Source organism: Oncorhynchus clarkii, chromosome 31 (assembly GCF_045791955.1).
Source record: "Oncorhynchus clarkii lewisi isolate Uvic-CL-2024 chromosome 31, UVic_Ocla_1.0, whole genome shotgun sequence".
NCBI lineage: Eukaryota > Metazoa > Chordata > Actinopteri > Salmoniformes > Salmonidae > Oncorhynchus > Oncorhynchus clarkii.
In genome coordinates, this window is record NC_092177.1 from 13,790,572 (window position 1) to 13,804,348 (window position 13,777).

Below are 13,777 nucleotides of genomic sequence, written 5' to 3' on the forward strand. Positions count from 1 at the left end.
CATTCAGTGACAGACTCAACCCCAGGTCTCATCTCATTCTTTCAGTCAATCAATCAAATGTATTTCTTACATCAGCTGATGTCACAGAAACCCAGCCTAAAACCCCAAACAATGCAGGCGTAGAAGCACGGTGGCTAGGAAAAACTCCCTAGAAAGGCCAGAACCTAGGAAGAAACCTTTTTATTACCTTTATTTAACTAGGCAAGTCAGTTAAGAACAAATTCTTATTTTCAATGACGGCCTAGGAACAGTGGGTTAACTGCCTTGTTCAGGGACAGAATGACAGAATGTCAGCTCGGGGATTTGAACTTGCAACCTTTCGGTTACTAGCTAAACGCTCTAACCACTAGGCTACCCTGCCGCCCCAACCTAGAGAGGAGCCAGGCTATGAGGGGTGGCCAGTCCTCTTCTGGCTGTGCCGGGTGGAGATTATAACAGAACATGGCCAAGATGTTCAAATGTTCATAGATGACCAGCAGTCAAATAATAATAATCACAGTGGTTGTCGAGGGTGCAACAGGTCAGCACCTCAGGAGTAAATGTCAGTTGACTTTTCATAGACAATCATTGAGAGTATCTCTACCGCTCCTGCTGTCTCTAGAGTGTTAAAAACAGCAGGTCTGGGACAGGTAGCACGTCCGGTGAACAGGTCAGGGTTCCATAGGCGCAAGCAGAACAGTTGAAACTGGAGCAGCAGCACGACCAGGTGGACTGGGGACAACAAGGAGTCATCGAGGGAGAGGGGGAGTGAGCGAGAGAGTGTACATACTTAAATTCACACAGGACACCGGATAAGACAGGAGAAATACTCCAGATATAACAGACTGACCCTAGCCCCCCAACACATAAACTATTGCAGCATAAATACTGGAGGCTGAGACAGGAGGGGTCAAGAGACACTGTGGCCCCGTCCGATGATACCCCCGGACAGGGCCAAACAGGCAGGATATAACCCCACCCACTTTGCCAAAGCACAGCCCCCACACCACTAGAGGGATATCTTCAATCACCAACTTACTATCCTGAGACCGAGTATAGCCCACAAAGATCTCTCCCACGGCACAACCCAAGGGGGGGCGCCAACCCGGACAGGAAGATCAGGTCAGTGACTCAACCCACTCAAGTGGCGCACCCCTCCTAGGGACGGCATGGAAGAGCACCAGTAAGCCAGTGCCCCTGTAATAGGGTTTGGGCCAGACTACACTCAATCATAGGACCTACTGAAGAGATGAAAGGTTGAGACCGAGTCTGCGTCTCTCACATGAATAGGCAGACCACTCCATAAAAATGGAGCTCTATAGGAGAAAGCCCTGCCTCCAGCTGTTTGCTTAGAAATTCTACGAACAATATCGGAAACATAGCCCATGTAATGCTTTGTTGGTTAGCAGTAAAACCTTGAAATCAGCCCTAGTCTTAACAGGAAGCCAGTGTAGAGAGGCTAGCACTGGATTAATATGATTAAATTGTTTGGTTCTAGTCAGGATTCTATCAGCCATGTTTAGCACTAACTGAAGTTTATTTAGTACTTTATCCAGGTAGCCGGAGAGTAGAGCATTGCAGTAGTCTAACCTAGAAGTGACAAAAGCATGGATACATTTTTCTGCATCATTTTTGGACACAAAGTTTCTGATTTTTGCAATGTTATGTAGATGGAAAAAAGCTATCCTTGAAACAGTCTTGATATGTTCGTCAAAAGAGAGATCAGGGTCCAGAGTAACGCCGAGGTCCTTCACAGTTAAATTTGAGACGACTGTACAACCATTAGGATTAATTGTCAGATTCAACAGAAGATCTCTTTGTTTCTTGGGACCTAGAACAAGCATCTCTGTTTTGTCCGAGTTTAAAAGTAGAACATTTACCGCCATCCACTTCCTTATGTCTGAAACACAGGTTTTTCAGTGACAAGAACATTGTTTGTTTGTGCTCATAAAACACACTCTTTAGAGTGTTTGCCTATAGTCTGAAATTGACAGGGGGAAACTTGTGTGTGCGAGTTAGTAGATTATTAGATTGATAAACGTGAGTGAGCAGTGACGCCTGTTGGAATGAGTTAGTAGATTATTAGATTGATAAGCGTGAGTGAGCAGTGACGCCTGTTGGAATGAGTTAGTAGATTATTAGATTGATAAGCGTGAGTGAGCAGTGACGCCTGTTGGAATGAGTTAGTAGATTATTAGATTGATAAGCGTGAGTGAGCAGTGACGCCTGTTGGAATGAGTTATTAGATTGATAAGCGTGAGTGAGCAGTGACGCCTGTTGGAATGAGTTAGTAGATTATTAGATTGATAAGCGTGAGTGAGCAGTGACGCCTGTTGGAATGAGTTAGTAGATTATTAGATTGATAAGCGTGAGTGAGCAGTGACGCCTGTTGGAATGAGTTAGTAGATTATTAGATTGATAAGCGTGAGTGAGCAGTGACGCCTGTTGGAATGAGTTATTAGATTATTAGATTGATAAGCGTGAGTGAGCAGTGACGCCTGTTGGAATGAGTTAGTAGATTATTAGATTGATAAGCGTGAGTGAGCAGTGACGCCTGTTGGAATGAGTTAGTAGATTATTAGATTGATAAGCGTGAGTGAGCAGTGACGCCTGTTGGAATGAGTTAGTAGATTATTAGATTGATAAGCGTGAGTGAGCAGTGACGCCTGTTGGAATGAGTTATTAGATTATTAGATTGATAAGCGTGAGTGAGCAGTGACGCCTGTTGGAATGAGTTAGTAGATTATTAGATTGATAAACGTGAGTGAGCAGTGACGCCTGTTGGAATGAGTTAGTAGATTATTAGATTGATAAACGTGAGTGAGCAGTGACGCCTGTTGGAATGAGTTAGTAGATTATTAGATTGATAAGCATTAGTGCACAGTGACGCCTGTTTGAACAAGTGTATTAGATTAATGGCCATTTGCTGGTTTTGCCCCTACTTTTAACCACCCACACACACAACCTGAATACACACACACACACCTGCATACGCACAACCTGAATACATACACACACCTGCATACGCAGACCTACATATGTAACCATGGTTTCTCCTTCTGAAAATAATCTGTGGCACAACCTCTTCCAGGTCCTAATGATTATAATAATATGGTTGTTATGTGCTAAAACAGCAAGGAGTTCCTTCTTACTGAAGCCAATTCTAAAGTATAGTTTCACCAGTCTTCTAACTGAGGCATTTCATCGGTGGCGAGCACACAGAAAGGGACATGGAGACATGCAGTTATCGCATACTTTAATCTGCAAATATACCTGTGACTTCATTTAAAAATGTTGACTTTATTCTACAAATTTTTACTTTATTTTCGAAATGACATTTTAAGTTTATTCTCGAAATATTGAAGCAAAAAAACCCTGCTGACTTCTGTCAACACACAAACGTGACTTCTGTCAACACACAGCTGGACACACCTGCTCCCACTTAATCCTGTTGGGCTATTTACAAACAAACACATGACTGGCTCAACTGTTCTGGGTAATCTTCATAATGTCATCGGCCTAACGTATTGTACAAGTTGACTGCAGGTATTTACTTAAGTAGCTACGAATATTCAAATGTGTTGAAAAACTTCCAAGAAATAGATTCAACGAAAAAGGGTCTTCAGTTGTACAGTCAGGAGTCTCTCTCCCACAGTTGGGTCTTTGTTTTTCAGATTTCAGTTTTATACTGAGATCACTCGTTATAAAACTGTATGGTATTCTGTATTTGGGATATTTGGAAATGCTTTCAATACCGTTGAAACTATTTTTTGATCTGTTCAGCTGTTCGATCCTTTGGGTGAATAAACTTGGTTTGAGTTTTACTAATCGTCCGTGACTTTCACTTGGTTCAACCTAAAACTGTGCAACTGAAGACCTAGCTGTTTGTACCACTACCAAGTCATTCAATTATATTTATGTAAAGGGTGGGTTAAATGGAGAGATAAGAGAGGCAAACTCTAGCTTTTCACTGGGGAAAATGAGTCAATGTGGTGCAGGGTTTGGCAGGTGACCGGTGAGCCAGGAACAGGTGAGGTCCGTTTTGCCTGATGACTATAATATGGATCAGGGAGAAGGAGGTTAGAGGGGTCATGTGGTGTTGTTTTAGATGTGAGTTTCTGTGAGTATACACTACCGTTCAAAAGTTTGGGGTCACTTAGAAATGTCCTTGTCCATTAAAATGACATCAAATTGATCAGAAATACAGTGTAGACATTGTTAATGTTGTAAATGACTATTGTAGCTGGAAACGGCTGATTTTTATTGGAATATTTACATAGGCGTACAGAGGTACGTTGTGTTAGCTAATCCAAGTTTATCATTTTAAAAGGCTAATTGATCATTAGAGAACCATTTTGCAATTATGTTAGCACAGCTGAAAACTGTTGTCCTGATTAAAGAAGCAATAAAACTGGCCTTCTTTAGACTAGTTGAGTATCTGGAGCATCAGCATCTGTGGGTTCGATTACAGGCTCAAAATGGCCAAAGACCTTTCTTCTGAAACCCGTCAGTCTATTTTTGTTTTGAGAAATGAAGGTTATTCCATGCGAGAAATTGCCAAGAAACTGAAGATCTCGTACACCGGTGTACAACTGAGCAAGAGGACAAGTACATTAGTGTGTCTAGTTTGAGAAACAGACGCCTCACAAGTCCTCAACTGGCAGCTTCATTAAATAGTACCCGCAAAACACCAGTCTCTGCCTTCTAGGCAGAGTTGCAAAGAAAAAGCCATATCTCAGACTGGCCAATGAAAAGAACAGATTGGCTTAAGAACACACACTGGATAGAGGGATTTTGCCTAGAAGGCCAGCATCCCGGAGTTGCCTCTTCACTGTTGACATTTCTAAGTGACCCCAAACTTTTGAACGGTAATGTATATGTGAGTGTGTTGTGTTAGCTAATGAGCTCACATGGGGAATAGTCAGGTAGATAATACAATACATCTACCTACAGTTCAGCTGTATTTTTAGTGATGTTACCTGTCTCCTGAGTTAGCTAGGCTTCCAGTTCAGCTGTATTTTTAGTGATGTTACCTGTCTCCTGAGTTAGCTAGGCTCCCAGATCAGCTGTAGTTTTAGTGATGTTACCTGTCTCCTAAGTTAGCTAGGCTTCCAGTTCAGCTGTAGTTTTAGTGATGTTGCCTGTCTCCTGAGTTAGCTAGGCTTCCAGTTCAGCTGTAGTTTTAGTGATGCTGCCTGTCTCCTGAGTTAGCTAGGCTTCCAGTTCAGCTGTAGTTTTAGTGATGTTACCTGTCTCCTGAGTTAGCTAGGCTTCCAGTTCAGCTGTAGTTTTAGTGATGTTACCTGTCTCCTGAGTTAGCTAGGCTTCCAGTTCAGCTGTAGTTTTAGTGATGTTACCTGTCTCCTGAGTTAGCTAGGCTTCCAGTTCAGCTGTAGTTTTAGTGATGTTACCTGTCTCCTGAGTTAGCTAGGCTTCCAGTTCAGCTGTAGTTTTAGTGATGTTACCTGTCTCCTGAGTTAGCTAGGCTTCCAGTTCAGCTGTAGTTTTAGTGATGTTACCTGTCTCCTGAGTTAGCTAGGCTTCCAGTTCAGCTGTAGTTTTAGTGATGTTACCTGTCTCCTGAGTTAGCTAGGCTTCCAGTTCAGCTGTAGTTTTAGTGATGTTGCCTGTCTCCTGAGTTAGCTAGGCTTCCAGTTCAGCTGTAGTTTTAGTGATGTTACCTGTCTCCTGAGTTAGCTAGGCTTCCAGTTCAGCTGTAGTTTTAGTGATGTTACCTGTCTCCTGAGTTAGCTAGGCTTCCAGTTCAGCTGTAGTTTTAGTGATGTTACCTGTCTCCTGAGTTAGCTAGGCTTCCAGTTCAGCTGTAGTTTTAGTGATGTTACCTGTCTCCTGAGTTAGCTAGGCTTCCAGTTCAGCTGTAGTTTTAGTGATGTTACCTGTCTCCTGAGTTAGCTAGGCTTCCAGTTCAGCTGTAGTTTTAGTGATGTTACCTGTCTCCTGAGTTAGCTAGTCTTCCAGTTCAGCTGTAGTTTAGTGATGTTACCTGTCTCCTGAGTTAGCTAGGCTTCCAGTTCAGCTGTAGTTTTAGTGATGTTACCTGTCTCCTGAGTTAGCTAGGCTTCCAGTTCAGCTGTAGTTTTAGTGATGTTACCTGTCTCCTGAGTTAGCTAGGCTTCCAGTTCAGCTGTAGTTTTAGTGATGTTACCTGTCTCCTGAGTTAGCTAGGCTTCCAGTTCAGCTGTAGTTTTAATGATGTTACCTGTCTCCTGAGTTAGCTAGGCTTCCAGTTCAGCTGTAGTTTTAGTGATGTTACCTGTCTCCTGAGTTAGCTAGGCTTCCAGTTCAGCTGTAGTTTTAATGATGTTACCTGTCTCCTGAGTTAGCTAGGCTTCCTGTTCAGCTGTAGTTTTAGTGATGTTACCTGTCTCCTGAGTTAGCTAAGCTTCCAGTTCAGCTGTAGTTTAGTGATGTTACCTGTCTCCTGAGTTAGCTAGGCTTCCAGTTCAGCTGTAGTTTTAGTGATGTTACCTGTCTCCTGAGTTAGCTAGGCTTCAAGTTCAGCTGTAGTTTTAGTGATGTTACCTGTCTCCTGAGTTAGCTAGGCTTCCAGTTCAGCTGTAGTTTTAGTGATGTTACCTGTCTCCTGAGTTAGCTAGGCTTCAAGTTCAGCTGTAGTTTTAGTGATTTTTGAATTCAGTAGAATACCTTTGTCTGACAATCCTACTGTGTGTGTGTGTGTGTGTGTGTGTGTGTGTGTGTGTGTGTGTGTGTGTGTGTGTGTGTGTGTGTGTGTGTGTGTGTGTGTGTGTGTGTGTGTGTGTGTGTGTGTGTGTGTGTGTGTGTGTGTGTGTGTGTGTGTGTGTGTGTGTGGTCAACCTCTATTACACACACAACTCGACTACCTACCATCTGTTAACAGTGTGTACAGGTGATGTTTTTATTTAACTTTATTTAAGTCAGTTAATGACAGCCTAGCAACAGTGGGTTAACTGCCTTGTTCAGGGGCAGAATGACAGATTTAGATCTAGCAACCTTTCGGTTACTGGCCCAACGCTCTAACCACTAGGCTACCCTGCCACCTCTACACTCTAACCACTAGGCTACCCTGCCACCTCTACGCTCTAACCACTAGGCTACCTGCCGGGTTTAATAACCCTTCAGGTCACATCAAGGCACACACACAGAAGGTGTGGTGATTATTCATATTTTCAACAGGCGAAGATTAGGACTACTCACAACACACAGATTACAGGAAGATTAGGACTACTCACAATACACAGATTACAGGAAGATTAGGACTACTCACAACACACAGATTACAGGAAGATTAGGACTACTCACAACACACAGATTACAGGAAGATTAGGACTACTCACAACACACAGATTAGAGGAATAGTAGGACTACTCACAACATACAGATTACAGGAATAGTAGGACCACTCACAACATACAGATTAGAGGAATAGTAGGACTACTCACAACATACAGATTAGAGGAATAGTAGGACTACTCACAACATACAGATTAGAGGAATAGTAGGACTACTCACAACATACAGATTAGAGGAATAGTAGGACTACTCACAACATACAGATTACAGGAATAGTAGGACTACTCACAACATACAGATTAGAGGAATAGTAGGACTACTCACAACATACAGATTAGAGGAATAGTAGGACTACTCACAACATACAGATTACAGGAATAGTAGGACCACTCACAACACACAGATTACAGGAATAGTAGGACTACTCACAACATACAGATTAGAGGAATAGTAGGACTACTCACAACATACAGATTAGAGGAATAGTAGGACTACTCACAACACACAGATTAGAGGAATAGTAGGACTACTCACAACATACAGATTAGAGGAATAGTAGGACTACTCACAACATACAGATAAGAGGAATAGTAGGACTACTCACAACACACAGATTACAGGAATAGTAGGACTACTCACAACACACAGATTAGAGGAATAGTAGGACTACTCACAACATACAGATTAGAGGAATAGTAGGACTACTCACAACATACAGATAAGAGGAATAGTAGGACTACTCACAACATACAGATTAGAGGAATAGTAGGACTACTCACAACATACAGATACGAGGAATAGTAGGACTACTCACAACATACAGATTACAGGAATAGTAGGACTACTCACAACATACAGATTACAGGAATAGTAGGACTACTCACAACATACAGATAAGAGGAATAGTAGGACTACTCACAACATACAGATAAGAGGAATAGTAGGACTACTCACAACACACAGATTAGAGGAATAGTAGGACTACTCACAACATACAGATTAGAGGAATAGTAGGACTACTCACAACATACAGATTAGAGGAATAGTAGGACTACTCACAACATACAGATTAGAGGAATAGTAGGACTACTCACAACATACAGATTAGAGGAATAGTAGGACTACTCACAACATACAGATTAGAGGAATAGTAGGACTACTCACAACATACAGATTAGAGGAATAGTAGGACTACTCACAACATACAGATTAGAGGAATAGTAGGACTACTCACAACATACAGATAAGAGGAATAGTAGGACTACTTACAACACACAGATTACAGGAATAGTAGGACTACTCACAACACACAGATTACAGGAATAGTAGGACTACTCACAACACACAGATTAGAGGAATAGTAGGACTACTCACAACATACAGATTAGAGGAATAGTAGGACCACTCACAACACACAGATTACAGGAATAGTAGGACTACTCACAACATACAGATTAGAGGAATAGTAGGACTACTCACAACATACAGATAAGAGGAATAGTAGGACTACTCACAACATACAGATTACAGGAATAGTAGGACTACTCACAACACACAGATTACAGGAATAGTAGGACTACTCACAACATACAGATAAGAGGAATAGTAGGACTACTCACAACACACAGATTAGAGGAATAGTAGGACAACTCACAACACACAGATTACAGGAATAGTAGGACTACTCACAACATACAGATTAGAGGAATAGTAGGACTACTCACAACACACAGATTAGAGGAATAGTAGGACTACTCACAACATACAGATTGGAGGAATAGTAGGACTACTCACAACATACAGATAAGAGGAATAGTAGGACTACTCACAACACACAGATTACAGGAATAGTAGGACTACTCACAACACACAGATTAGAGGAATAGTAGGACTACTCACAACATACAGATAAGAGGAATAGTAGGACTACTCACAACATACAGATAAAAGGAATAGTAGGACTACTCACAACATACAGATTATAGGAATAGTAGGACTACTCACAACATACAGATAAGAGGAATAGTAGGACTACTCACAACATACAGATTAGAGGAATAGTAGGACCACTCACAACACACAGATTACAGGAATAGTAGGACTACTCACAACATACAGATTACAGGAATAGTAGGACTACTCACAACATACAGATTAGAGGAATAGTAGGACTACTCACAACATACAGATTAGAGGAATAGTAGGACTACTCACAACATACAGATAAGAGGAATAGTAGGACTACTCACAACACACAGATTAGAGGAATAGTAGGACTACTCACAACACACAGATTACAGGAATAGTAGGACTACTCATAACATACAGATTAGAGGAATAGTAGGACTACTCACAACATACAGATTAGAGGAAGTCAAGTTATGCCAGGTTAAAAATGTAAAGAAAATATTCCTCTTGATCTGACCGGTCTCAATTTGGAACTTGTGGTTTTCTATCATGTTCTAATTAGACCGCTAGGGCCCTGTGTTTTGGATAATCATCTGACATGCCTGGATGTTAACCTCTATTTAAAGACCCACTCCAGCCTCCCTAGAACCTCATTTATCACCTTTACTTAACAAAAGGCCTGTCTCTAATAGGAGGTCTATGCGTCCTCTGGCACTAGCTAGTTAGGTAGTAACTACACACAATAATACCGAAGACTGTCAGCATGTAAAGAAGCTAGTCAGCTGTAAAACATTTGAGTCTACAATCTCACCATGTTCAACCTGCAGATTGATGTGCCTCACAGAGTGGAGTTTGACCTTGGCAACTGCACCATGCAATGCACCCTGGACTGAAGAGGCAGACGGACAGGAGAAATGTTAGACCCTCTGTTAAATGAAAACTTTCTTGAGATAGGAATATCGTTAAAAAAAATATGATCAATGGCTCATTCTCGAGAAGACAACCAGCCAGTATTGAAATCTGACATGTATGATAGACTTTTTACATCTGAAAGTCATATTCCTATTGACTTCCAGTGTAGTGAGAGAGACTGTATCACGGTGCTACGTCATACCGGACGGATTTCTACCTGCTTGAATGCCAATAACTCAGATAAACAGGAAAACCTGGAAATGACCCAGAGATGATCTGGTCAGGTGATGTTCTCCAGGTTGTGAGTGGGAGGGAGGAAGGGAGGGACTGACTGACGCTCGGCTTTAGGTATTTACAGCAAACACTGTGTGTGTGAAAATAGCCCAGCGAGGGATGGAGGGACAGCACTGGCCCACTTCCTTTCTGTCCTGCAGTTTGTTGTGCTGTGGCATTCCCAGCTGATGGGGGAGAGGCAGTGTTTCACTACTAAACAGACCCAGCGTAGGGCTTTATGGTCTTCTAGGCCAACAATCTAAACCAGCAGAATGTTTTACATGTACGTCTACCTTGTTACATAGACTTTTTATTTCTTGAGTCCGCTCGCTCACACACAGCTAGTAGTCACAGCCAGTAGCTACTTCATTGTTTTACAGTGTGTATTATTTACTCTGTTTACTGTATTTTAGTGTCTCCTTACTCTCGTGTGTGTGCGTGTGTGTGTGTGTGTGTGTGTGTGTTGTTAGCTGGGTAGAGAGCAGAGAGGCTAGGCCACTCCATTTCAGGGTCAGGGGTGTGAGTCACGATGCACTCAGGCTTTGTATGTTCCTAAAGCCCACCGTTGCCTTGTCACATTCCAATAATACAACATGGAGGGACAATGGCCCCTGGCCATGCGGATGACTTACACAGGGAAACCGGTGATACACCAGTGATACTAAGGTTATTAACCTGGACATGGACTAAACCTCTACTACTGGAGAGCTTTGCTCCAGACCTTCTGGCACAAAAGCCTGCACTGCCTGTAGCTGTTCAGGAGTAGGGTTGACCACCCCTGACCTAGTTCATAGCTCTCTGTGGGGGGAACCTTTTATGTTCTAGAAACGTGTGTTGTCGTGGCAACAGTTAAATCACCAAGGGCCTCTTTTCAGAATGTCTTTAACTATGGACTCCTGGCCAACCGCTGGCTAATGGGACTCCTAAGGCCTCCGTGCCATGACAACCACTGGCTAATGGGACTTCTAGGGACTCCTGGCCATGACAACCACTGACTACTGGGACTCTTATCTCCGTCCTGTGTTGACTTTGCAGGGCTGTGAAACTGCAACAATACTTTTGTTTGTCCCTCTCCTCCTCCAATCTCTCTTTTTTTTTCCATTTACTTTCATAAATGGTCCTTCCTCATTCTCTCTCAGTTCAGTTACATTCAAATTAGCTCTCCCTCTCCTCCTTTCCCCTCTCTTTCTCCAGGTGTCTCTGTTGTCTAGCAGATGAATTTTGAGCAGCCTCCTCCGTACCAGGGCCCAGGCCCCACGGCCCCCAGTTACCCTGCGCAGGGCTATCCTCAGCAGGGATACCCTCCCCAGGGCTACCCCGTCAACATGGAGCAGCCTGGTGGATTCCCTCCTCAAAACCCGGCCTACCCCAACTACCCTGGTGGCCCTGGGGGCCCTCCTGGACCCTACCCTGGCCAGGGACAAGCAGGCCCCTACCAGGGGGCGTACCCAGGACAGCCTCAGTTTGGATGGCAGGGAGGACCACCCCCAGGACCCATGTATGGAGAGGCACCCAAAAACACAGGTGAGAAAGAGGGGGAAGGAGGGGAGGAAGTGAAGAGAGGGGAGGAGTGAGGAAGGGAGGGGAGGAAGATAAGCACGAGAAGGTGATGGGAGGAAGATGAAAGGGAGGGGTGGAGAGGGTAGGATAGGATATTGTTTGCCTTGACTACTTGGTATGCAAAGAGACTGGATGTGCTTTGGGAACAATGTTGTTTATACCAGTGGTTCTCAAACCTCTCCTTGGGGACCCCAAGGCGTTCCAGGTATTTGATATTTTCTATAGCTAGCACACCTGATTCAACTAATCATCAAGCCATTGACTAGGTGAATCAGATGAGCTACTTCAGGCCCTTGACTTGGTGAATCAGATGACATACTTCAGGCCCTTGACTAGGTGAATCAGTTGAGATTACTTCAGGCCCTTGATTTTGTGAATCAGATGAGGTACTTCAGGCCCTTGACTTGGTGAATCAGATGAGCTACTTCAGGCCCTTGTCAGGCCCTTGACTTGGTGAATCCAGTACATTCACTGGGAACCAGTGGTTCAGACAGTTCTGACTAGGGCTGCAAAGCTACCAGTAATTTACCAGAATCTTCAGTAATTTAGGTAATTAACAGAACATCTATGGAAATCTATCATCGATTTGGTAATTTATACTTGAATACGTTTTAAAAAATGTATTCATATAGTGCCTTCGGAAAGTATTCAGACCCCTTGACTTGTTCCACATTTTGTTACTTTACAGCCTTATTCTAAAAATGATTTACATTTTTTCCCCCTCAATCTACACACAATACCACATAATGAATAAGCAAAAACAGGTTTTTATACATTTTTATACACCAGTTTGACGCCAAAGCATTGATGACAAGGACATACTGACTTAGTCAAATCAATAGGTGTGTAAAAAGAGCAAGGATATTTCATGCTGAAACCCTCATACTCAACACATATGGTATTCACTAAGTTGATAGTTAATATTTGCGACTCATTTCAGGAAACCAGGCGTTTAAATATAAACTCTTTTTTAAAATCTAAATTTTTATTTTGGGCAGAAATGACTTCTGGAACATGTGAACTTTCATGTGCCTTAATAACAAACTTGTTATGTCATCTGTATATACGAATACAATTGTTAAATTACAAGCCTAGTTGGTTTAGCCACTGCAAAAGACCTTCCAGCTAGCCATGATTGGCTGAGATAATGGTTGGGCTGGACATTCCAAGATATGAGTTTGGATTGGTCTGCCATGTAGCACGCTTCTGTCTATAACATGAGTTGGTCAATATGTGTAGGTAATCCTTTCTAACGCATATTTTTTTAAAGATATCATGTAGTAGAACTGCAAACATGTTGGTCTCCACTTTCTGGAGGACTGGGTTTTGAAATCAGTTGAATGCCCGGGTGGAATTAGATAATGATAGCTAAGGAGAAAATTCAGGCTTTTGATTGCAAATATGCAGACGGAGTCGAAAAGAGAACGCACAGAAGTCTGTTGTGTAAACCACCTGTCTCCTGATTACATCTTCAAACTAAGGCAACCGTGACAGAGAGGGAGAAGCGTCCAACCATGTATACGGGTAAGATAGTCTAGCTAGCTACATTTTCAGATATTACATGTTTCTAATTTTGTCAAAGTCGTTTTCATTTCAGTTAAAGCGTACTGCTAGATATTTAGCTAAAGTTACCTGGCTGGCTCGCTAGCTAGTAATATTATTTGTGTCTCAGAGCCATTTGCATTGCTAGTTATAGCTAGCTGGCTAACATTGAACCTGGTTAGTTAGCTACCTGCAGATTCATGCAGGGTAGTAATGTTATGAGATGGGATTATGGTTCATAGCTAGCTACATGTATAAACAAGACTCCACTATGCAAGTACCAATTTCAATAGAATGTTAACGATGTCGT

General features: G+C 42.5%; 1 protein-coding gene across 1 annotated transcript in view; it reads left to right on the forward strand.

Moving 5' to 3' along the window:
• LOC139390942 (cysteine-rich and transmembrane domain-containing protein 1-like) overlaps positions 1–13,777 on the forward strand; it is a 29,265-nt gene that overhangs the window by 11,965 nt on the left and 3,523 nt on the right. The window contains exon 2 of the mRNA XM_071138371.1: positions 11,560–11,889. Coding sequence (XP_070994472.1) covers positions 11,580–11,889 — 310 coding nt within the window. The 5' untranslated portion in view covers positions 11,560–11,579. The remainder of the gene's footprint in view (positions 1–11,559; positions 11,890–13,777) is intronic.